At 39.5% G+C, this 27,410-nt stretch overlaps 1 protein-coding gene across 2 annotated transcripts in view; it reads right to left on the bottom strand.

Moving 5' to 3' along the window:
• Window positions 1-314: 314 nt before the first annotated feature.
• The window catches only part of LOC149247695 (RNA pseudouridine synthase 1-like), a 111,453-nt gene continuing 84,357 nt past the window's right edge, over window positions 315-27,410 (bottom strand). For both annotated transcript variants that reach the window (XM_089458277.1, XM_089458276.1), the window contains one exon: window positions 315-1,308. In XM_089458277.1, the coding sequence (XP_089314403.1) occupies window positions 533-1,308 (776 nt within the window). In that variant the 3' untranslated portion in view covers window positions 315-532. The remainder of the gene's footprint in view (window positions 1,309-27,410) is intronic.

Here is a 27,410-nt window from a genome sequence, read left to right as displayed (position 1 = left end):
CACCAGTAGGGACACAAATTCCAGCCTTTACTTTTAACAGAGTTGCTTAAGAGAATCCATTGTGCAATGCAAATCATCCATTTGAAACACATCATTATCACAGCTTTACAAGGGCTATACAAAATTGCCCTTAAACTGATAAATAAAGGGGCAACAGTCTCACTGGCCATTTTCTGCTTATTCAATTTTCCTTTACTTCTAAATCACATTTCTTTAGTATCCCTACATTAGGAATTAAGATGTGAAATGCGATAAGTTGCAAATTGGTACCTACTCCATAAAGACTTTGAGAACATATCCATAACCACTAAGTATATCCTATTCATTATTGCCATCTTATATTCAAATTTGAAGCAAAATGAAAAGAAAAAATAGCATAATCTTCACAAAAAGAGAAACTGAGGAGGAAATGATGATAATTGTCTAACGTGTTCTCCTTTTTTTCAAGTTTCAACCATAAGAATAAAGGAAAATAAATAAATTGAACGATCAGGAATTAAGGGGAAGCAACATTGAACAACCTAGGACAGTATCAGTAAGCTTCCATTACCCACTGGGGAAGAGGAGCATGCAATTTAACCATATTACCTGTGACAGGATGCTCAAAGCAGAGACTCTCTGCATGCAGAGCATGATTGGCATAGGTTATGCCTTTCCAGGTATGTGGCCCTTCATATTTCACATCCCCTCTAATAGGCAATCCCATGTATTGGCAATGCAAACGAATTTGATGTGTTCTTCCACTTAGAGGAGAAGCTCTTATTAGCACTTCATCATTCTTTCTGATTTTTGGTGAGCTAACGATGTCACAGTCTAGTCCAGCCACCTTGAAATTTTGTTCCGTGACCACCAATTTCTCTATACTATCCATAGAGCCATTATCTCCAACTGTAACAAATCTGTCTTCTTCAAGGTCAAAAGCAATGCCTTGAGAAGAAATTTGTGCCTCATCAACACTGTCATGGTGCATTCTATGGTTCGCATTTACAGCTAAGACCTTAAAATGAGTTGCCATCTCCCTAACAACAGTGCCACCTGGAAGAATCCTTCCAACATCTGTCCTAGAATACACACGCCATGCACCAAACTTCGATCTCCCATGCCCAGACTCGATATAGATATTGTTCCACTTTGGAGCAGGTCCAATACACAGGGCAAGATAAGTTTTTCTCACCTTCCGATCTGTAAATGCCTTCACAAGCTGGCCTGCTATTTTATGCAACTTGGTAATGACCATTACTCCACTAGTGTCTCGGTCAAGCCGGTTGGCAAGATGCAATTCCAGTGGATGAACATCATTTACAGCACCTGAATCGTCATGGAAAGATCAAATCAGATTTGTTTCAAAGAAAAGTGGGGAAATATTACTTAGAAGACTGTCACAACAAAGTACTAGCTGTAAATAAGACCTCCAAAAGAATTCTTCCTAAACAAACAGATAATGATATAAAATGGTATTGAACTTTCTATGGAAAATTATTGAAGGGACCTTTACAGAGAAGATTATGTTCTAACTCCTAAGCAAAACAGATAAGCAAGAAGTTAGAGAACAGTAAAACAAAATGTCAACTGGAGGTCAATATTAATTAGACACCCACTAGAGACAGTCACACATTTAACAGCTGTCGGAGGACATTTTTGTATTTGCAATATGGTCAGGGAGGAAGATCCTTCAAATTGTCAAGTTTGGTAATTCTTACAAGGATTTGGCAGCTTGGAAGATAGTTTCTGAGTTGTAATGGAACTTTGCTGGGCCAAGGACTGGATTGGACTTGGCTGCAAAATATACATGAACCTTCACTTTGTGGATGGTGCGGATACTTGTTTTTTTCCTTGGAAATATCCAGGCAGATCCGCCCAAGGGGATCACATCGTGCCGACTTATTAGCAGAGCTTAACCCCAAGACTGTCGAGGAGAATTGACCCCGTTACCTCCCATTAGCAAGATGCTTTAGCGACAGGAACTTGACCAATTGAACAAACCATCAGGGCCTGCGGATACTTGTTAATCAAAAAATACTTATTATATTATATTGCTAGTATTTACAAAGGGCAGAAGCAAGAAAGAGTATATCCACTTGGCAGAAGAGAAAAATAAATCCAAAATTCCTCCTCAATGTTACGAATAAAATATATCTAAATAATATAAATATAAGTAACGAGGATAATTATAATAATGATTAGTTAATAATAATTAGTAGTTAGGTTGAAGAGGCATGTCTAAATAGGACATGACTCTCCATGAAGAGACACTTGCTTGATATATAAGCAAGCCTCTCGTTCTCATTGTAAATCATTCTTATTCTTATTCACACATTTAATATATAATATTTGTATCCTCATGGATATCTTTATATTCCAAGTCTTCTGGAGTAATTAATTTGTAGAAGGAACTTTGTTCGCTTCATTTGGTATCAGAGCAGTCGATCCTTTGGCTGCTTCACTGCTGCACAGAGCTCGTTCTCCGGTCACCGGCCCTTGGCCATCAATCGTCATCAACCTTGTTGCTGTCATAATTGAAGCGTTTCGCTACACATTGGGAGATTCTCCATTTTCAGGTCTTTCGCCATTTTCTTAATAAATAAAAAATTAATAAAAAAAAGTACACATAAAAAAAAAAAAGATTACAGAAATTATATAAAAAAGAGGAAGGGAGGAAATTATCAGCCTACGTAGGTTGAACACAATGTAGCTAGATTTTGCAGGTGGCCGATAGTTTCGTAAGCTACAGCGCCGCAACACAATAACCGCATATAGCCTTGACAACAAAAGCTGACAAACCGCTGCAGCAGTAACCACCAAGTCGACATCGCTGCAACCGTCCACTCCATTTGCTTAGCACCACCTACGACCCTAACCAGCCACCGCAACAGTCCAAACTCCCTCAATTTCAGACACTACCATAGCTGCTTATACTATTCCGCTGCCACTGTAGACCATCGTCTGTTAGTAGTTTACCGTCATCCCGATTTTCATGGAAGTCATTTTGCCACCTTGCTCCATTGCCTACAAGGCTGCCAAGCCATTGACATTCCTGTTTCCAGTGACGCACACGCACCACGGATAACACCCATCACCAGTCCTTGTTCCTTGCTGAACCCTCGTGCCACTGCTACCTCTTCCCTTTCTTCCGACAACAATCCAACAACCATCACAACACCGCAGTGCTAATCGATCCCTATCAACCACCTAACTACCATCACTGTCGTCCAAAAAAACGCCCGACCACCGCGATAACAGCTTCCATCAAACCCTCGTCCGATGTCCATTTGAAACTCTCGTTGTCGTTGTTTAAATTTAAAATATATATATATATATATATCCTTGTCCCTGCCTGCAACTAACCACTGTGGAACAGAACCCCCACAGTCGTCATCCCACGGACCACCGCTCATAACTGAATTCCCCCACCAAACTTACCATCCGCAGCCCGCCACACAGCTTCCGACCACACTGACCCACGAAACTTCACACCTAGTCACCAACCATCATTCCCTGCTCCATCCAGCATACAAAGCAATAGTTCGAACCATTGATTAATTTCAATCAAAAAAACAAAATGGGACATACAACAATGCCAAAGTCTACAACATCTAGTTACCCAGACCATCGCTTTCCTTCATACCATCGCGCCCGTACAACAATTGATATTAATCCACAAATTAATCCTTTTAGTTAACAAATATATATATATATATATATATATTACATTTCAAGTCAACTAGGAAAAAGGTAAAGGAATAATTAAAATAATTTTTTTTTAGAAAGGTTGACCTTAGCTATTCAAAAATATATATATATATATATTAAGGATATATAAGGAGGTATTTATAAAAAAATAAAAAATAAAAATAAAAGAAGGGTATTTATAAAAAAAAAGAGATTAGAAAAAAAAAGAGAAAAGAAAAAAAGGGATTTATTAAAAAAAAAAGTGATTTAAAAAGTATTTAATATTCAAGAAGCAAAAATGGAGTCTAATACAAAAATGAAGGCCAAAAGATTCCCAGAAACCTTACCCAGAGACGGTAAAGCGCTATTTAACATTAAAGGAAATCTCACAGGAAAAGATGTTATTATTTCTATTTCTCTGGCAGAAGATGCAAATTATATAACACCTAAAATCACAAACCAACTAGTGATCCCAGAGTCAAATATAACTGAAAAATTAGACTTTTTTCGCAATAAAAAATATGACATAGCTAATTTACAGTTAAACATTGAAGATTATACTTTTGTATCGCAATTCTCAGTTCACACCCTATGGAACAATCAAGGTGACATTATTTTGGGATCACCCTGGATGGAAACGGTAGGATCTTTCATCTTAAATACGAAGAAAAAGTTTCTAATGTTTTCTTACAAAAAGAAAAAAATAACACTCCAAGATGTTACACTGAAACCAAATTCAGTAACGCCAGAAGATATATCAGATATTTCAAAAGTAATTTCTCAAGAAGGTAAAAAGTATTACAAAATATGCAAAATGAAATTGACAAAATCACTGTTGACAAAAATGAAGAAGTTTCTCGACTTAAAAACCATAGTGAAAAATTACTGACGCAAATTAAGAAACTTAAGAAGGATAAGAAGTCATTAGAAAACAAGGTACAACAACTTATCAAGAAGGAAGCATCAAATGTAGGAATTCAAGTTGATGACAAAACAACAAATACCGATCCAGTGAATGTCACAACTCAAGAAGAAGACAAGCAAGTTGAAGAAAAGACACGCTTGGATGTTGCAGTTCAGATGATAAACACCCCAAGTGAAGGTTTGGTAACGAACTCAACAACATCATCCCCTGAAGTAAATCAAAAAAAATTCACACACCTAATAAGGGAAAGTAAAGTCCCATATCAACATCTGAATCATGAGAGTAGACAACTCAACCAAGCTACGTATCGGGACCATTCAAACCAGAAACAACAAATTGATGTTTCAGAGAATAATGACGTAAAATCAATCTTGTCTTATGCTAACAAGTCGTTACAAAATTCCAGTGATCAAAATATTCCACAGAAAATTAATCTACGATGGTCTGATCCCTTCTCAGTGCGACAATTTTGTTTGTCACTTAGAAGATCATATCAACTTGTATCAACGAAGATGATTGTTCCGAGAGAGAAAGTCATTTGAAGCAGAAAAAGAGATCCAGCCTTTTTCATTAACAAGCTTTGAGGACAAAGCTTTTTGAGGAAGAAGGCAATGTTACGAATAAAATATATATAAATAATATAAATATAAGTAACGAGGATAATTGTAATAATGATTAGTTAATAATAATTAGTAGTTAGGTTAAAAGGAACTTAGGATATCTTTATATTCCAAGTCTTTTGGAGTAATTAATTTGTAGAAGGAACTTTGTTCGCTTCACTCAACTCTATTAAACCAGTGATCAAATCGTATTGGTAATACTAGAAGCACTTGTTGAAAGTTCCTTGGATTACGAAGACAATCAGAGATGGAGCTCCTTCTGCGAATTAGGGTTTCAAAGACAGGCCGAGACTGCAGGTTTCAGACAAGGGCGGATCTGGGCTACTCCTCCGTGATAAGCAATAGATCCTTTGATGTTGCGCTATTTACTCTCAGCAAAGGCTGGCCAGTGGCAGCTGATCATGTTGTCCTAGGGAGCTGCTTGGAAGCAAATCTCCTTTTTCCCTTGTTGAAATTGTAACTAGGTTCAGTCTTCATAATTATGATTTTGTAACGAGTCAAAAAGAATTTATTTGAGTCAAAAGAAACATTATTTTATCATATCCCATTTGGACATATAAAAGAAAGAAAATTGAATTTTAAAAAGTATGTTTTTATGTTTCCAAGTTGACCAAGTCAGCCCTCCAGAAGAGAAGCCGGCCTTCCCAAGAGACGTGCCCCTTCGCATGAACAATCATCTATAAATAGACCCAATTTGTCTCCATCAAACACAGAATTCGGACGACTGATCTGAGGCAGAAGTACAAGGATAAAGTGTGAGGTTCCTGAGGCTAATATATGCGAAAGTCTGTGGAATAAATGCAAGCTATTTGTGGCACTATATCTCTGAAGTATGTGAGCTATCTGTGGCACTACAATCCTGTGTTATGTGAGACTGTATTTCTGTGAAATGCGAGCTATCTTAAGGATTAATCTCTGTGGAATGCGAGCATCTGAAGGACTATATTTCTGTGGAATGCGACCTACCTGAGGCACTATCTATTCTGTGGCTATGCTACTTTCTGAAGGCACTCGATCTTTTTGGAACATGATTTCTAAGGACAGGAAAGTGGCATCATGTGATACGACTTGTTGAAGATCTTGTGGACAGAATTGTGGTAGAATTTGAGCTATTAAGGAGGGCTGACTTGGCAATTGGGTTAGTAATCAGTTTGTCTATGGCTTGGATTTCTCTTGTTGACAAAAGATTCTATAAGGAAATGATTGCTGGGTTTTCCCCTTGTGGGTTTTAACTTTTGCCCTGGCCACTGGCCTAATTTCTGGTGCCGCTTGTCTCTTGTGCACTGTGATCTTTATTTTTCCTGTATCTGAATGGCCAAATTGATAATTGCTTGATGAATAATAAAGAAAATCTAAGAAGGAACAATAAATATCTTCACAAGTAATTATCAAGGTCAGAAATTCCACCTTGCAGTTGAATTTCAACATGGTATCAGAGCTAGGAAGTTGAAGAGCAGTGGTATCTGAAGTATTGGGCTGAGTTCTTTATGAAATCAGAATTACACTATGATCTATCTCTGTGATATTCAAGTTACCTTATCATCTCGGTGTTGCCAAGGTCCAAGTTTTCTTCAGAAGTTGCAATTAGAAGAGGCTAGTTTGATGACAAAAGAAGGAATGATATCTCAGTAACCTATATGGCATCCAAAGATAATGACCCAATTCTGTCCGAAATTCTACGAGGTATAACCAGAAGTCCGACCTCAATCAGGTCTGCAATTGATCCAAGTTCTGTCTCTGTTCAAGCCCAGCTTTCCTCAGTCCAAGGTTTGATGCGTACTACAAGTTCTGAATTCCTGTGCATTGTAAACGAGCCCCAAATGAAGGATGGTCTGCATCATAAACAATCTCTAGTTTATACCCCTGGGCAAGACAAAGTTCAGACCTGAGAAGTCAAGACCGAGCTTCTTTATTCTTGTGGAAAGAGGACAAGTTTGAGTTCGAGTTTCTTATGATCCAAGTCTGAAGAATAATCTACCAAGTCATCGAACTTGTGCGAAATTCATCTTTGAATAATCTGAAGACTAAACAAGAAACCTGAATTAAGACAAATCTGAGCATGTATATGGAAGAAGTCTAAACTATTCGAGACATTACAGACCTGATTCGTATCCTAATTTGAAGGCCATTGACCTGATTCATATCTTAATTTGATAGATGTAGAAACCATGCTGATCATTGTGATTTGTATCCTAATTTAAAGGCCGAAGACCTGAGGTACTTCTGTTGGAAGAAAAAGATACATATCAGTTGAAGAAAGTTGAATTATCTCTGTTGCAAAGAACCAAAACTTTGTGAAAAGGGACGAGCTTTTGTAGCTCATCTCTGTGATATAAAGTTGGACGGGTAAGGTCGAAATACTACTTCTCAAAAGGTACGTATAATTTTCGTTTTCATCTCAAGAACTAGGATAACTGAAACAAAGCATAGATCTACGTTGTAAGTCCATTACAAAGTTCTCATGCATCCAATGTCTCCTAAGTTCATCAAAACTAAGATGTATGCCCTTAGAAGACCTCGTCAATCACATTGCTAGACCTACTATGAAGGAATCACACTTAGATATTGTTGACATCTAATGTAGTATATGAGGATACATTAATAATTGCTGCCATCATAAGTGTTCAGATCCTTGCATTCAAAGATGAAGGTTTTATGATCAAAGTTAGAAACATCAATAACTTCATCTCAAGTAGAGAAGGCATGTAGATGGCATTTCTAGTGTTTGCAGCTAACACATTAGTATACTTGTAGAATTTGTAAATCTGAAGGATGGCAGATCTTGAAGACTTTGGACATTGAAGCATCTAGGGTTTATAAACCCTAGCAAAAAAATTGAACTAAGAAATCCCTAACCCTAGGACTGATCGTTTCCACTAAAAGAAGAAACCCTAGCTCTTGGGAATTACATAAATGACATCATGCTGATGTGAAGACTAGGATGGTGAAAATTACAAAAGGTCCAAGATTAAAAGGGAGTTGACTTTTCTCTAAAGATAAGTATTCTATAACTTTCCTCTTTGATTAAGGCTATTATTATTAATTTTTATTTAGCTTCTTGTTTATGTGTCCTTTGCTTGGTCGAAATCATTCTTTCATATCCTCTCAAAGAGGATTGCAGGACAATGGCTAGAGCTGCCCTGGTATTGGCAGCAGATGGAAGAACTAACAGAATGACGCAAAGCACGAGGACTTTCTTGATGTGTAGAAACGAGTTCAGAGGGAGCAAGCAATTTAGAGTATTTGTGCCCAAGAGAAGTCAAGATCTAGTATGCAACTAATGAAAGTACAAAAGCAAGAAGGTTCTCCCAATAAAAGGAAGAGGTTCATAATAAGGCATCTGCCTCAGTTGAAAAGAGTCACCCCAGATTTTTGAAGGACATGAAAAAGGAGTCGCATGATTGAAGAAAAGAGTCTCATGATTGAAAAATACCTCGTACTTTGAAAAACGACTCATATTGCGTTCAGAGGGAACTCACAACAAAATTTGACATGAAGGATCTTGGATTGATACACTACTTGGGACTTCAGGTTTGGCTGAAGAAGGAAACATGTGATAGTGATCCTCCTGGAATCTGGATGATGGAAGTTGATTGGTTCTCTGATGTCTTTGATTCAATTACTAAGTTGGCAATGTTGATGATGAGAAAAGGTATTATTGATGGCTGTTTCTGCTTGGGATCTAGTATGGTTTCTTGGAAGAACATGAAGCAGGATTTTATTGCACTAAGCATTGCAGAAGAGGAAGAGATGATAGTTTGTGCAGATAGCTATGAAGCAGTTTGGCTCCGTAAATGTTTGATGGATTGTTTGATGACGTGTTGGATTCGACATTGATACTTTGTAATAAGTTGTATGAAGATTGACAGAGAACCTGGCTTTTCATGGAAGGTCGAAGCACATTATGATATGAGATATGATGCATATGGGAACTGAGAAGCTACAATAGATCTCCATGGATGAACAGATAGCTGATTTAAGGGAAGTTTGAGTACTTCTGAGACAAGCTTGGGCTTGTGGATAACTCCTCCCATATTCAGAGGGAGTAAGGATGGACACCAAGTTCTCCATGTTTTATGCACTGTGACTAGGACTAACACCCTAAGTCAAGTACATGGACCAGGATAGGGAGAATGGTAAATAGGATAAGCATCATGGATTGACATTCTTGTGTCATGTATTGTGACCGATTGGGACTAATAGCCTAAGTCAAGTACACTAACTCGGTTTAAGAATGGTCTAGTGGACCGACATTACCTTGTGTCAATTACTATGACATCAAATTAGGAAATGGTCTTGTGGAGGACATACTTTGGTGAACCTAGGTGGAGTATGTGCCTCAGAGAGGCAATTGTGTGGTGTCCTATTGAATCCCTCCCAGCATTGTGCTCTGATCTATTGGAGAGATAGAGTTTACTTGTCAAGGCCTTGGTAATTTGACAATGTTGGTTATAATGATGTTATCATCAATGATGCTTATCAATCTGGATCCTTTCTTATAGAAGTATTCAACATGAGAATATCTCGATGAGTCATTATGAATACCTCCCTACCTAAGAGGGAGTGTTGAAATTGTAACTAGGTTCGGCCTTCATAATTATGATTTTGTAATGAGTCAAAAAGAATTTATTCGAGTCAAAAGAAAATTTATTTTATCATGACCCATTTGGACATTTAAAAGAAAGAAAATTGAATCTTAAAAGGTATGATTTTATGTCTCCAAGTTGATCAAGTCGGCCCTCCAGAAGACAAGTCAACTTGCCCAAGAGACGTGCCCCTTCGCATGAACAATCAACTATAAATAGAGCCAATTTGTCTCCATCAAACAAGAATTCGGATCACTGATCTGAGGCAGAAGTACAAGGATAAAGTGTGAGGTTTCTGAGGCTAATATATGAGAAGGTTTGTGGAATAAATGTGAGCTATTTGTGGCACTACATCTCTTAAGTATGTGAGCTATCTGTGGCACTAAAGTCCAGTGTTATGCGAGCCATCTATTAGACTATGTTTTTGTGAAATGCAAGCTATCTGAAGGACTATATCTCTGTGGAATGTGAGCCATCTGAAGAACTATATTTTTGTGGAATGCAACCTACCTGAGGCATTATCTATTCTGTGGCTATGCTAGTTTATGAAGGCACTCTATATTTTTGGAACATCATATCTAAGGACAGGAATGTGGTATCGTGTGATACAACTCATTGAAGAACTTTTGGACAGAATTGTGGCAGAATTTGAGCTATTAAGGAGAGCTGAATTGGCACTTGGGTTACTGGTCAGTTTGTCTATGACTTGGATTTCTCTTGTTGACAAAAGATTCTATAAGGAAAGGATTGTTGGGTTTTCCCCTTGTGGGTTTTGCCCTGGCCGCTAGCCTAATTTCTGGTGTCACTTGTCTCTTGTGCACTGTGATCTTTATTTTTCTTGTATCTGAATGGATAAATTGATAATTGCTTGATGAATAATAAAGAAAAGCTTTGAAGGAACAATAAATATCTTCACACGTAATTATCAAGGTTAGAAATTCCACCTTGCAGTCAAATTTCAACAACCCTCACAATCTCTCTGTGTTCTCAATAGGCAAGGTGGCAGGGTTGGAGAAAACAGCCACCAATGCATCACACGGTTCTCTCCTCTTTCACTCAGACATAAATGCAAAGGGCCATTTTAGTTTTGGCAAGGGTTGGACAACTGAGTACTCAGGCTGGCTGGGTACTCCATACGCTCTGATAAACACAGTGCGCTATTGAAGCAATAGCAGGCAGAGACAACCCCATGTCTAAGGCCCTTCTGGGTCGTTAGCCTAGATCTATGCTCATATAACCTAAGCAGTTTTTTGTATGACATAGATCTACCAAAAAACCCACCTGTGCACACTGATTTTTCCAGACAGAGGAAAGCACGACCCGGATCAAGAGGATTTTTAGATCTTTACAAAAACATTAGATGGGAAGTCTCTCCTTTATAAAAAACATTAGATGAGTGTAGACTCATTGGCAAAACTGAAGCAGAGGGTAGAGAACAAGTTGGGTTTTCCTACAAATACGCAACGTGTTCTCTATGAAGGTAAGCAACTTTAGGACTTATCTCAACAGTAGAACTACCATATTTCAAGAAACTCCTCTATAATCTTGAATCTGACGTTGCATGGGGAGAGCCTAGAGATCAAGTAACCCTGGAAGCTTTGTATCATATAAAGATGCAGTGCAAGGCAAGGGCTCAAACCCAACGAATGTGCCACAATACAACCTAGGACCTTACAACATGGAACAACTCCAACAAGCGCCTGCCATGGAGGTAGATTTAAAAGAGGTTAACCAACTTTTTTCTATTCTCCAATCTCGGGCTGTGATATGCAAATTCAATGGGTTTTGGCCTGGATATTATGCTTTACATCAGTGGGTTTTCACAACCTAGACCAACAACTGTGATATCTGGTTGTTCTCCGAATGATTCTTTATTGTTCAGTTCAATACTCAGGAAGATCAGGAGTGAGTATTGAAAGATGGGCCTTGGTTTTGGGGAAGAGTTGGGCTCTTCATCAACCCTTGGTTCCCTGATTTTGACTCCACACCAATGGTGGTAACAACAATACCAATATGTGTAAGGATGCCAAATCTCCCCCTTCCCTTTTGGCACCATAAGGTTCTTGAGAATATTGGAAATACTTTGGGGCCTTTTAAAAAGACAAACTCCAAAAGAATAGAAAAGGAGTTTTTTACCTTTGCCCTATGTGGAAATAGACTTAAGAAAAGGTCTTCCAGATCATATAGAGTTGAAACATAAAACCTTTCAATGGACCCAAATGTTGGACTACGAAAATACAACATTCAGATGTCGCTTATGTTACCAAATAGGACACATGCCCCTAGGCACAAAAACACCCAAAAAGGAAAAAAAGGCAGACTCGCAAAACAAAAGGATGGCAGCCTTTTGATCCCTATCACACGGAGGATGAAGGGGAAACAATCGAGAACCCACCTAACCAAGAAGAAGGGAGAACGCAGGTTGGAAATGCAACTCATCCACAGTCAGGCATAGAATCAACAGTGATCTATGAACCAGCACAACGGGAAATTGTGGCACACAAAGACGAAGGGATGGCAGGCTCAAGGAGAGCGCATGTGTCGGTAAGCTCTAATTCAAATAAAGGACCCCCTTAAGAGACAACAGTGAGTGATCTGGCAATGGTACCAGTTGACCCCCACCCAGGCAGATAGCAGAAGGTGCAGAGAAAGAAGAGGAAGAAAGAAAAGTTAAGCGACTAATATAATACTTAACCTTTCTTCGTCTCTTGTAAAAATATTGTTAGTTTTTAGTTTTCAATTTTACATATGCTCAACAGCCAAGAGGTTGCTCTTATTGAATGCAAATAGCATCTGCAAAATGTAATTTTGTTCCTTTTTCAAAAGTTGAATAAATATGAGTTTTTTCCTTTGCAAAGAAAACAGAGATCAAATCAAAATATATTGTCGATATTGCAGATGAGGAGCGAGCCCTTAGCATGGAGTTGATTAAATACTCTTTCCACTAAACCTTACAGATTCAGACACCGAACTAACCTGATTGGCAATATTGCACTTACACCATAGTTTTCAGATAGAGAATTGTTAACCCACAGGTTGCATGCACAACTAGTTGGTTAAGTTTCACCTTCATTTTTTTTGTTCGTGTCAAATGCATCACATGTAGACTCACGGCAGTTATTCATAGGCCCATCCAAGCACTCATGAGGTGTGTGGATACATGGTTTGATGGAGTGCATCAAGGAAGTTTCCTCCCCTCTTCTTGAAGTTATCTTCCTTGCGATTTTGTCCCAAAAGCTACTTATCGTCCTTAAGTTCTTACTAATTTTACATAAACTCCTTGCTAAAATTTGGGGATGGGATGGTATTTCTAGATTTTGTCAACTTAGGAGTAAATATCCTAAGAATAGTGGAGCACTGCCTTAAAGAAGATTGCATGCATATGTGTTTTAGTCTAAATATTGCCTCTCCTGGCCTAGAAGGCATGCCTTGCTTGAATAGGTTGCTTGCTCTTATTATCACACTTCACCTCTAGCTGTGTTTACTCCTCAACTCACTCTCCTATTTCGAGCTAGCACGTGTGCCATAAAACAGTCATTTCCACACTTTGCATGTAGATACTCATTGAGTATCCTCCTAGAAGATTCTCTCTACTCTTACTAGCCCATCCATGACAATTACTTAAGGGTAAAACAACAAATATCTTAGGAGGAAGCGCACTTACTTAGGATTATTTGCAGCCAGTTGATTAATTATTGGAAAAAGCAGCAAAAGAAGAAGACGACATGAACTCCACATGATGATGTATTGGGCAGAATTAGTACTTTGATAATGTGTGCTAATCTTTGCAAGAAGAAACAACAATACCCTAGGAGAAAGTGCACCTAAATGAGGATTATTTGCAACTTGTTTTTTGTGGATACTAAGAGAGGACAGTTATTCTTGATATAGGGTGAGTTCTTGGAGGAGAAAAGTAGCACATGCAGAGTGATTTAGCATGCCATGCAGAGACCTCAACATGTAGTTCGACCATTTTCTCCTCTCTCCTAGGGAGCACCTTTGCTCTCCATCTTCTCTTGTGTTTTATAAAGGAGAGCTAAAGATCATTACTCATGAGGTTGGGTTCTCAAAGCTCCGTTGTCCACATACCATCCAACATTAGACACAATATTAGAGAACAAGCAAGAGAGTTGTTAATTTTCTCAAGTTCTATGTTGTTATAATTACTTAAAACAATGTAGCATTCAATTTCATTCACCCCAGTAACAGTTAAGTAGTTATAGATAGAACAGTAAACAGTAATGCACAATAGAAGATAGCCAAGCACAATGAGACAGATTTTTTGGTCAAATACCAAAACAAAACCCAAATGAATTCTTCTTCTAGGAGATATTCATTCAATGTTCAGCTAAGATACATAATCCAATTTGTACATCAATAACCAGCCAAAGTCCACCCCTTGACTTCCAAGAGAATCGGAGTCAAACCAAGTCAAATGAGAAAGAGAAAGTCAAATATGGTCAACACATATGCCTACCACAATAGGACCGAATTTTGGCTTGTGGAAGCTTTGAAATAGGAAGGTCGAAAGTCAACAAACCTCGGTAAACAATCCCTACAACTTTCAATCAAATGCCACAGTCAAACCTTGCAGTCAACTCAGGGCAACGAGCCAGTGAACAAGAGAGAACTTCAATCAAACCAAGTCGGCGAGCATCTACAATTTTTGGCCTCCTTCAACAGTCAGGAACTCAGTTAAAACAAAACCAAACTAACCCAGGGCAATAGAAGTCAACGCAAGTCAAAACAGATCTGAAGATGATAGTCAACGTTGGTCAAAAATGCCTCTTCTACTCCTTCACACATGTGATGTCTCTCTGTAATTTCAGATCTAACTTGTGTGTGATGAGATGCTCCAAATGAGGCTCAACAAAGTCATATTAATACGTGACTTGAAGGTGCCATTTCACACATGAGGGTCGACTTGACTTTCATGAGGTCGACTTGGTCAAAGTCTATAATATGAATTGTCTTCATCATTTTGCTAATGAAATTCTAATCAACGCTGCCAATTTCAACACTCCCTCTCAACTAGGGAGGAATTTTCGGTTGCACCATAGATCTCATCTCAGCTGAACATATCTCAACATAAGGAAAGTTGATAGTTGCACCATCATCCCATCTCATCTCATCTCATCTTAGTTGAACAATAATGATGCGATCCATAGAAGAATAATGATCCACAGTGACAACAGAGGAGATTGATTTACCACAACCAAGTCCATGGCAATCATATATGACCTTGGAAAAGATCACACACCCTATGTCCACTGACTAATCCTCACCCAACTTGATCCTTAGCAATCAAGTGGTAGAACACCTACATCCAACACTTAGGGGAGATCAATTTACCACAACCAAGTCCATGGCAATCGCATCTAACCTTGGTAAAGATCACACACACCTAAGTCTCCTCACCCACTGGCCAAATGGGTGGCAATCCCGACAAGCTTAACCATCTCAATATGGCCCTTGGTCAATAATGACATGAAGGTGACTTGCGGGTAGGATGCATACTAGGGTATGTACTCAGCCAAGTCCATGGCTCCAAGGAGTACCCTCACACCCAGGAGCCTCACTGCTCATCCCCCCCCCCAACCAAGTCCATGGCTAGTCGAAAGACTGGGGGAAGAGCATATGCTCAGTGTTCTCAATCAACAGTGTTCCCTCCCAAGGAGGGATACATTCTCCTACACTCCAAGCTGCTCTCTAAAGAATAAGAACTTTGCTTTCGGTAAAGGCTTGGTGAGAATGTCTGCAACCTGCTCATCTATCGAGATGTGTTGGAGCCTCATTGTCCTCAATACCATATCTCTGATATAGTGGTACTTGATCTCGATGTGCTTCGACCTATCATGAAACACTAGATTCTCTGAAAGTTTGATCCCGCTTTGATTGTCACGGTATATCACGGTTGTATCTAGCACATGATCAAATAGCTTTGCAAAGAGCTTCCGTAGCCACATTGCCTCACAGTTAGCCATACTAGCTGCAATATACTCTGCCTCGGCTGTATTGAGAGCGACAGATTTCTGCTTCCTACTCATCTAGGAAATCATGGCAAATCCCAAGCTAAAGCAACACCCGAATGTGCTCTTCCTGTCAGTAACACTCCTAGCGCAATTTGCATTTGTATATACATGTAGTATCAAATCATCACAGGAGGCATATCTCAGTCCATGACTGATTGTCCCATGTAGATATTTGAACACATGTTTTGCGGCCACCTAGTGAGCATGCAAAGAACTAGCTCGAGGTGTTAATAGAAAAACATATATCTAGTCTATTGTTGACCATAAACATCAAAGCCCCAATCAGTGGTCAGTACATAGAAGGATCCGCTATATCTGGTCTTGCATATTTACCACATAACTCCTTGAAGTTTGTCTCCATCGGTGTGGCCATGGATTTGCAATCCACCATCCCAAATCTCTCCAAGAGTTTGACAACATATTTTCCTTAGCTGAGGAAAGTCTTTCCAAGTTTCTGCCACATCTCTAAGCCCAAGAAATAGTGCATTCCCAAGATATTTCATCTCAAATTCAGAGGCAAGCTCCCTCTTACACTGGGTGATCAGAGGATCTACTCCTCTCATGAACAATTCATCAACATATAAAACCAAAATCAAAGGCATACCTTAGACAACCTTAAAGTAGAGGTTAGGGTCAGCACTACTTTGTTGAATCCAATCTCATCAAGTATCCATCAATCCAAGTATACCAAGCCCTAGGGACTTGCTTCAATCCATAGAGGGCTTTCTTCAATTTGCAAACATGGGTTTCCCTATCATGTTCCACAAAGCCCTGAGGTTGTTCCAAGTACACCACTTCCTTCAGTATACCATGAAGAAAAGTTGTTTTCACATCCATATGATGAAGACTCCAACCCTGATTAGCAACTAGAGCAATGATAGACCATATGGTAGTGTATCTAGCAACAGGTGCAAATATCTCATCATAATCTTCTCCCTCTTTCTGGGAAAATCCTCTAGCCACAAACCTCACTTTGAACCTTTTAATGCTACGATTAGCTGCAAATTTGATTTTGTATATCCACTTGGAAGTTACTAAAGACTTCTCCTCAGGTCTCGGAACAACAGCCCATACCTCATTTTTCATGATGGATTGATATTCCTTTGTCATGGCATCTCTCCAAACTTGTTCCTTCACTGCTTCTTCATAACTGGCAAGTTCGGATTGTATGATGTTGCTCATCAATGAAGCATATCCTTGATATCTGCAGGGTTGCTTGCTTTCTCTGAAAGTTCCTCTGGGGGCTAAATGTTTATTTGCATCCTGTAATATATCATGAAGCCATAAAGGTCTCTTCCTAGAAGAGGAAGGATCTTAAGGAGGAGGATCTAAAAGATCCAAAGGTGTCATAGGCTCATTTGGAAGGTTAAGCTCTAGCATGGATGGCTTTGCATCTACATCCATAGTGTCAGGCCAGGGTAACTCCAGCAATGAGCGCAAGAAAACAATTAAATGAGAAAACACTGATTGATTGATTTATTCATTAGCCAGCACTTTATTTATACACATATAAAATGGATCAGTTCATCTTCTAGATGACTGTCCGACTTCACCTCATCCGTTTCGGATTAGGTGTCAACATTCCCCCCCTTAATCTGAAGGGATGTTGGTGAGTCCAAGCATCATTCTGAATTTTTCAAGCTTTTCTCTTCCAAGCGCTTTGGTGAAGATGTCTGCAATTTGCTCGTTTGTGGAACAATGACGAAGATGGATTGTTTTGGCCTCAACATGATGTCGGATCAGATGATATTTAGTATTGATGTGCTTAGTACGATCATGGAATTTTGGGTTCTTGGCCAACTTTATTGCAGATGTGTTATCAATCATGAGTGGAGTTGATTGTATTTGTTTTACCTGCAAATCTTCAAGAATTTTCCTGAGCCACACAATTTCTTTCGTTGCTTCAGCTGCTGCCACGTATTCTGCTTCTGTTGTGGAATCTGCTGGTACTGATTGTTTGCGTGATCTCCAGGAGACAGCTCCTGATCCAAGACTCATAGCATATCCTGAAGTAGATACCCCAGTTTCTTTGTCTCCATCGAAGTCTGAATCAGAGTATCCAATCAAGTTGAAGTCGTCCACCTGTGTATACTTGATTCCAAGGTCTTGAGTTCCCTTCAAGTACCTTAGAACTCTTTTTGCAGCAGACTAATGTCCCTCACAAGGCCTTTGCATAAACCTGGAGAGGATTCCAACAGCAAATGAAATGTCTGGTCTAGTAGTAGTGAGGTAGATGAGACTTCCTACAAGCTGTCTATACTTTGTTGCATCCTCAAATTCCTTTCCTTCAGTAGATGTGAGCTTCAAGTTTTGTTCCATTGGAGTAGAGAGGGGATTGCACTCTGTCATGCCAAATCTGTATAACAAATCTCCAATGTATTTCTTTTGAGAAAGAAATATGGACTTTGGATGTTGGGTTACTTCAATGCCAAGATAGTAATGAACATAGCCCAAATCAGTCATTTCAAAGATTTTTCCTAATTCTTTCTTTATGGATGCAATATAGCTTTCATTGTTCCCTGTCATTAAAAGATCATCTACATATACCACAAGATATACAACTATTTTGCCAACTTTCTTGACAAATAAAGTTGCATCATCAAGATCAAAATGATTGAAGTTGAGTTTCAGAAGATGCTCAGTTAGTTTTTCATACCAGGCTCGTGGTGCTTGTTTGAGGCCATACAAGGACTTCACAAGTTTGCATACTTTGTGTTCATTTCCTTTCACAGCAAATCCTTCAGGCTGGGACATAAAAACATTCTCTTTTAGATCTCCATTCAAGAATGCAGTTTTTACATCCATTTGATGGACTTTCCAACCGTTCTGAGCAACTAGTGCAAAGAGTGTCCGGATGGTGGCCCATTTTGCTGTGGGAGCAAAAGTTTCCTCATAATCGACCCCTTCCTTCTGTGCAAAACCTTTTGCCACAAGCCTGGCTTTGTGCTTGTCAAGTGAGCCATCAGCTTTGTACTTGTTCTTGTAGACCCACTTGCAGCCAATTGGTTTGGTTCCAAATGGAGGATCAACCAGCTTCCAAGTGTCATTCTTTATGAGGGCATCATACTCCTTCCGCATTGCTTCTTTCCATTCATCATGAGAAGCAGCTTCTTTGAAGGAAGTTGGTTCAAAATCTGTAGACAAGTTCAATTCACAATCATAAGTAACATCCATATCAACAGGTGAATTAGAGTTATCTACATCACCTCCATCTTGTCGGTTTGAATTTCGGGTTCCTGTTTTTCCAATTTCATCAGGATGAACACTTTCAAGTGTCTTTGTCAGCCACTTTGGGGGACCTTTCTGAGATGGTCCAGGCTGTTCTGTTGATTGAGTTGGGTCTGAATCAAGATTGAGTCTCCCAATTCTATCAATTACATCACTTAAAGCATCATCCGTTGTTGGAGTGTCATGCAGGGGAGATTGTTCTTCAGAAGAAGATTCCACATGTTGATCTAGTATAGGAATCCCCCCTTCAAGATGTGGAATCTGATTATCAAACTCTTGAAATGATTTCTGTTTTGTGAATCTATCCAAGCGATCAAGTTGCCGCTCAACAACATTGTCAGATTTGGATGATTCAAGAAAAATGACATCTCTAGATAAAACAAACTTTTTATTTACTTCATCATAAAGGCGGTATGCTTTAGATGTGTTTGAATACCCCAGGAAGATACACTTACGACTTCTTGCACCAAGTTTGTTTCTATGTACCTTTGGTATTAAAGCATAACAGGTGGAACCAAATATCCTGAGATGTTTTACCGAAGGAACATGTCCATACCACAATTCATAAGGAGTCTTGTTTCTTATAGCACTAGATGGACATCTATTCTTTATATATGCAGCACATAGAACAGCATCAGCCCAAAACATTGTCTTTACATTCTTGAAGAAAAGCATAGATCGTACCATATTCAAAATTGTTCTGTTCATTCTTTCAGCTACACCATTCTGTTGAGGATTATAAGGCACAGTTGTTTGATGTTTAATCCCATGTTGGCGAAGATAGTGTTCAAATTCATTTGATGTATATTCTTTTCCATTATCAGTGCGAATAGACCCAATATGAGATTGTGCATCATTTTCAATCCACTTATGAAAATTCTTAAATGTTTGAAAAGCATCAGATTTGTTCTTCAATAAGTAAACCCAACACATTCTGGTGTAATCATCAATAAATGTCATGATATATTTATTTCCATTTGCAGAAGGAACAGGCATTGGACCACATAAATCTGAATGAATAAGTTCAAGCTTCCTATGTGCTCTTGAATGTGAATCATGAAAAGACTGTTTGCTATGCTTTCCTAGAATGCAAGCATCACATTGTTTATGTTTTCTAGGAATTGTAGGCAAACCAGCAACACCATTTTTCTTCAACAAGCGGAGACTATCATAGTTTAAATGTCCAAATCTAGCATGCCATAATAAACTTGATGGAAGTGTACATTCTTCATGATGAGAAATATATGAGAAATGCTGTGCATGAGCAGAGGTTCCTTGCAGTTTAAGGAGTCTTTCTTCTTCTATACCCCTCATGACAAGTGAGTGGTCAGATGCCTTTCTTACCTCAAGCTTGCCATCAAACATGTGAATGGAGTGACCTTGCTGGCGGATGTGGACCAGGGACAGCAAGTTTCTCTTCAGCTGTGGGAGATATAGAACATGATCCAGAAGAAAGTCTGGAAGACCAGGCAGTTTAAGCCTGATTGTGCCAAGCCCTGATGGCTTGATTTTTGACTGATCTGCAAAGTATACTGCTCCATCAACATTGTTAGTGAAATCTTCAAAGAAATCTCTCCTATGAGTCATATGACAGGTTGCTCCTGAATCAAGCAACCAGTCATTTTTCGAAGAAGCAAGTGAAGCATTAAACAAATCTTCATTTACTCCAATATTACATTGTGCCTCAATATAGTGTGCAGATTCGGGTGCTTTACCTTTGTCTGAGTCATCAATTTTACCTTTCTGCTGATTTCTTCTCTGCTCAACTTTGTCCCATGGTAGCTTGCATGTAGAAGCATCATGTGATCCATTTCGTTTGCAGCGAATGCAATGCAGATCTGCCTTTTCTGCTTGAGGATGTCTGCCCCCCCTGCCTCTGAAGTATCTTCCTCTTCCTCTTCGTCCACCTCTTCCTCTTGTAGAATCTTGAGCAGGCTGCTTTTCTTTATGAGCAAGGCAAACAGTCTCTTCAGAAGATTCAGGGACTGTTTTCTTTCCAAAGGCTTTCTCTCTTTCAGCAAACTTTTTCACAAGAGTGTCAAAGGTTATATCTTTAAGATTTCCATTTGCTTGTAAAGACTCAAGATAGTTAGAGTAGGTAGGATAGAGTGCTTTGAGAAAGGCAATAAGAGAGATATCCAGCTCAACCTTAGTGGATTTAATGTCATGCACTATAGATTTTATTTCAGAAGCAAGAGTAAGAGGATCATTATTTTTCAGTTCAAGAGTGAAGAGTTTAATCATGAGCTGAACAACTTCAAGTGCAGAATGTGTATCATAGAGTTCTTTCAGCTTTTGTAAAGCTTCAAAGGCAGTGGAATAGGATGAAATATGACGACTTACTTCCTCATTTACAAATGCTGCGATCAATGCAAAGGCTTTGCTGTTCTTGTTTTCCCAAATGGCGAGTTCTTTGTCTGATGTGGGCCGCACAGGGTCTCTGTCTTCTTCTCCGACACACACACCTTTCCACAGCTCATTGTAGATGAGGGTGTGTTTCACCATCCGAGACCATTCAGAATAGTTCTCCTTGCCAGTGAGAACTATTCCGACCATTGAAATGATTGAATGCATTCTGTAAAAAAAAATATATAACTCTGCCAAAAACTTCTGTTGGAAAAAAAAATTTCTACTGAGAGAAAAAAATCCTTATGTGATAGCCTTATGCATTTTCTTCTATCATTCCATCGGCATATATATATCACTGCTCACATATATATCATTGTTTAATGATGGCGCCCACCGCTTTCATATATTACTGTTCATATATCACTGTAATAAAAAATTGGGGCTCATATACATATCACTTCTCACATAATGTATATCACTGTTTAAGAAAAAAGAGCGCTATATATATCACTGTTTTGAAAGGGGGCACATATATATCACTGCTTTGAAAGAGCGCTGTTATGAAAGACCAATACCACTGTTATGAAAACACAGTCATCATACATCAACTCAGTTTTAGCTTGCATTAATACACCATTAAAATAGGCATCCAGCATTTAAAAACGCAGTGTTAGCTTGCCATTAAAATGCGCATCCAGCAAAGAAAGGCGCAGTCACAGTTTTATACCATAAACTCAGGCTTCAATAACATAACAGGTTTCAATATACGCAGCAATACCATGTCAGTCTTCAAATAAGGAAAACGCAGCAACCAGCTATAAGGACGCAGCAATACCATTAACCCAGTCTTCGATGACCATTACAAAAGGCAGTGACCATTACAATAAGCAATCTTTAATTAATACAACGCAGTCTTATCAACATGACCATTACAAAACGCAGTCACTGATCCACCCATGACTCATTCTTGGCATTCAACTTTGGCACTTTGAACGCAGGTCTCAATAGCACACGTCTTCAGGCTTGTTAAACCATACCATTACAAAACGCAGGTCTCAATAGCACACGTCTTCAGGCTTGTTAAACCATACCATTACAAAACGCAGGTCTCAATAGCACACGTCTTCAGGCTTATCAATACGTTAAACCACAATATATCACTGCGCAGGTCTCAAGTCATACGTTAAAGGCATAAAACGCAGGCTTGCAAAAAAAACGCAGTCTCAATATAACATAGCCAGGTCTTCCATACGTTAAACGCAGGTCTTTGAAAACACACTCAACCATAAACACTAAAGGCAGCGAATGCAGTGTTTCAGAGCAGGTCAGAGCATGTCAGAGCAGGTCTTCCATACGCAGGTTTGATTAATAATGGCAGTCATCAATTCATAATACATGAAACGCAGGTCTAAATACCTTTCAAAAAAACGCAGGTCACAGCATCATCACCTTCTCTTCCTTGAACGGTCTTCAACGCAGCGTATGCAGCGATGTCAGAAGGGATGTCAGGCTGGTGCGCCAGGGAGCAGAGGAGTTACACTATTTCTGGAACCTGGGGACCTGGGCTCTGATACCATGTCAGGCCAGGGTAACTCCAGCAATGAGCGCAAGAAAACAATTAAATGAGAAAACACTGATTGATTGATTTATTCATTAGCCAGCACTTTATTTATACACATATAAAATGGATCAGTTCATCTTCTAGATGACTGTCCGACTTCACCTCATCCGTTTCGGATTAGGTGTCAACACATAGTATCCACTCTTCTCTCAATGTTGGCAAAGACAAGAGACTCCCTTGCTTTTCCAAGGGTCGCATCTTCATCAAAGGTCACATCCTGGCTAAACTCAATGTTCCTATGTCCTGACACATATATCCTATAAGCTTTAGAATTTTCACAATAACCAACAAACTTACCTTTCTTTCCTAAAGCCTCTAGCTTTGACCTCTTCTCTTTCAGTACATGAATCTAGACAGGGCAGCGAAATATTCTCAAGTGTCCAACTTTTGGTTTCACACCTGTAAAAACTTCTTCAAGAGCCTTGTCTCCCAAGACTGGATGAGGGCTTCTATTTTGAACATATATGACGGTATTTGTTGCTTCTCCCCACAAAAACAGAGGAAGTTTTTTTATCATGAATCATGGCTTTGGCTACTCCCAGGATGGTCCTATTCTTCCTCTCAGCAACTCCATTTTGTTGAGGGTTGTATGGAACAATCACCTCCCTCTTAATCCTAGCTTCCTTACAAAATTCCTTGAAGTAATTTGAAGTGTATTCTCTGCCATTATTTGTCCTCAAGATATTGATCTTCTTTCATGTTATCGCTCAAACTAGAGGTGACCTAAAGGGGATTCCTAAAGGGTCAAATGATAGACCAAGGGCAACAAATGGAGACTTAGCACATTGTCACCTTAGCTGACCTAAAGGGGATTCCTAAAGGGTCAAATGCTAGACCAAGGGCAACAAAGGGAGACTTAGCACATTGTCACCTTAGCTAAGGCTCCCTACTATTTATGGACTTTCACTGATGGGAGGAGACCCAATATATATGGAGTCACAAATGAAGGATAAATCAACAAGTGGATATAAAGTGACCCAAATAATCCCTTTCCAGAAGAGGTTCAAGAATGGAGCTTGCTTGCTTTCTAAGCAAGGTACAATATCTTCTAGGAGAAGGATGTGGGGATTTGAGGGCTAGGTTTATGGGATATGACTTGTGAAAGAGTTTCCCAATCCCTAAAATCCTTATTGAAATTGGTATCCCAAATTATTCTTGAAGAATTGTCCTTTCAATGGAGTGGGACCATAAGGAACCAAGTGGGCTCAGCCTAGGTCAAGAGGCAAGGATTTAGCAACCAATGATGTTCTTAACCCAGACAAGGAGCGGAAAAGTATCAAAGAAAGAATGTTCACTTAAAGGTGCTGAATTGATCCTATGAGACACTAGCCTTGGGGATACTAGGGCAAAGTTTGATCTCGGAGCTGGGGCTTGGCTTTTCTCACAACTCCACTGTTGGAATGGCTTCAAAATTGGAGGAGGCCTTGAGGACACACTAGAGTAGGAGAGGTTAGGAGATCGAAGTTTTTGGGGGGCTACTTTGTCGGGAAAATGATGCCCTAGGTGACCCAACTTGGCTAGACCTAGGAAAAGGTGAAAATGAGTTGATTTTTGGGTGATCACCTCTTGGTAGATCAATGCCTTAGTCTTGGGAGAATGGAGTCTATGATAAATACGAATGAGGACCTTGTTTCTTAGTCAAGGAGGCCTTAAAACTACCTCGCTAGCGTTCTAGGGCAAAGGGAAGCAACCTTATAGCTCTTATACTTCGACTTGCAAAGGTGATGGCTTATCAAGATGAATTCGTTGATAGAATTATCCCTAGGAAATTTCATTTAAATTACATGGCCCATACATTAAGAGATGTTATATAGAGACAAAATTCCACAATTTAAGCAGTAAATGCATGCAACGATTAGCCCTAAAAATAGCGAATATCGCAATCCAATGTATATGACAAAGTAAAACAAGAATAGCATTAAAAGGATGTACTTACATGTAATAGAACATATTCAACCATCCACAATTTGACAATAGAGAAGCTCCAAAATAAGATAAACCAAATCCAAACATCAAAATTCATCCATAAAGCTTCAATTCATTCTCCAAGAAAAAGTGCAAAATTCTCAAGAGAGAGAAGAGATCCAATCCAAAGTGATGATGAGAAAATGAACTCATCTCACTTGTATTTATACACTAATTAGGAGTTCGAATTAGTCTCTTAGGCCTACATAAGCCCCAAAAATAAAATAATGTGCTAATAACCTAACTTTTGGTGACAAGCCCACCAAACTAGCTCATAAATGAAATAATAAGCCTCTTAAGAGGTCAAATGATAAATAATACATGTCGTAGGGCCCTCCAAGAGGCCTGATGAGGTCCATAGGTGCCATAATGAAGAATAGGACCCTCAAAAGTGATGGACAAGGGGTTGGCCCCTTGTTCTCCAAACAATAAACCTATGGTGCTCCCAGTGGGTGTGGGGGCACAATAATAACCTCATGGGTCTCCAAATGAGTCGAAGATGTTTGTAGATCATCTGTAAGGGCCCTAGTGATGATGTAGGTGATCCCACATCATCCAACAAGTCTTGGGTCAGCTGCCAAGTGCATGGTACATCTATGGGGCTGGTTGGGCAAAGGTGAACCAGATGCATCTTCCTCGTCCAATAGGTGAATCTTGAGCAATCTCCTAACATCCCCAAGGATCCATGGAGTGTTGTCTACTGTTGTGGAGGCCCGTGGCTCTCAACACACACCCTACATGTGCCAATGTAGCCCTCTAAAGGGTTAGGACCCCGTATAGGGAGACCAAACCCAAGATGGAGACCACTTGCAATCCTGCATAAGATCCAATGCATCCCCTAGCCTTCTAGTACAACAAGTCATCAAGGAAATCGAGTAAAAGAGCTTACAAACCATGGACCACAAGTGGGGACTTCATAATGGCCTGCCCTTCCATAATGGGCTTTGGCATGTGCTAATGTCTCCAAACTCCAAATGGGGTTAACCAAGTATCCTATTAGGTGGTTTCTACTTCTAAAGGGGATAATATGTTCAAGGTACATCCTTCAAAAGGTCGTGGTAGGTGATAAAGAGGTGAGAAGAGTCGAGGATGAGAAGAGGCATCCATGGACCACATGTTCGGGTACAAGGGTAATTAATAAAAGGGAAGCGTACAATTGGGTATATAATGTATAGGAGAGAGCAATCGTGCTACATGAGGTGCCCCGACCTTGATTTTTCCACCCTTCTTTATATGCCTTTTGTTTTTTTATGATTTTTCTTTAATTAACTGCTCGAGGCTTAAGGGGCAAGAGCATGATGTGTGAGATGTAGCAGTGGATACCCCCTTTTAAGGTAGGGCGGTTCATTGCCCAACAGGGGTTGGGACAATCATGGGTTCCTATATGATGAAGAAGGCTCATAGAACCTGTAGGAACCGGGGTGATGGCCATGATGATGGGGTAGACCTCACGTATTGGCTTTTTCCCACATGGTAAATGTGTTTGTCCCGACCATCTTTTTGCATTTTGCGGTGCATTTCTTGTTGAATGTGGCCAATTATGCTTTTACTTTTCTTTTTAGTTGCATCAAACTCCAGGGCATCATTCCAAGCCTAACCCAAGGTGTGGGCAAGGGAAGGGGAGAGCTAAGCACATGTGAACCTAGTGGAGGAATGTGGACCCAGGTGGGAGAAATGATGAATCGGGTAATAATGAGAGGAAAGGGGATAATATATGCAGATGAGTGAGCAGGACCACGCAACCAAAATTAGGGTGTCCCGTGAAATACCATCCCTAAAGCCAAATGGTTAGTAAAAGAGATCCCACGGGACTAGAATCGAAGGTTAACATCCAAAAGGGGTCTAAGGGACAAGAGCACAGACCTAGCCCACTCTTTTCGTTGAATCCCCCCATTAATCCATGCCCAGAAGTGTCCATGATAAGCAAACTACAATACTCAACTACCAAACGACAAAGCATACCTTTAGGTTCGGGAGGCCCACCTTCAAACATACGATCATGGTAGATGGGTAAGGGACCACATGGCTAGCTCAAGTGGTAGAGAAATGGCACAATGAGCTAGTTGGTGGCTGCAAGGGGTTGATGGCTGTCGGTTGAGGACCATCTTGGAGAGAAGAACAAAAATTAAAGAAACAAACAAACAAACAAACAAAACAAAAAAAAAACTCCTAGAGATATCACCCACAAAATGGTGGGTAACATTTCCAATTTGATTTTCCACTAAAGCTTTGAAGTCCCTAAACATGTTGAAAACTTGATTCTTGGTCTTCGAGAAGAAGATCCAAGTCTTACGGGAGAAGTCATCAACAAAGATCACATAGTATAAATATCCTCTAAGAGATGTCACCGGCATGGGCCCACAATTGTCTGAATGAATAAGTTGAAGAATCTCATTGGATTTGCTGCTACTAGAA

Source organism: Pinus tabuliformis, chromosome 7 (assembly GCF_031772625.1).
Source record: "Pinus tabuliformis cultivar Carrire ecotype Pingquan chromosome 7, CPIR1, whole genome shotgun sequence".
In the NCBI taxonomy this organism is placed as follows: domain Eukaryota; kingdom Viridiplantae; phylum Streptophyta; class Pinopsida; order Pinales; family Pinaceae; genus Pinus; species Pinus tabuliformis.
The sequence above is the reverse complement of the archived record's forward strand: the minus strand, read 5'-3'. Positions and strand labels throughout refer to the sequence as shown.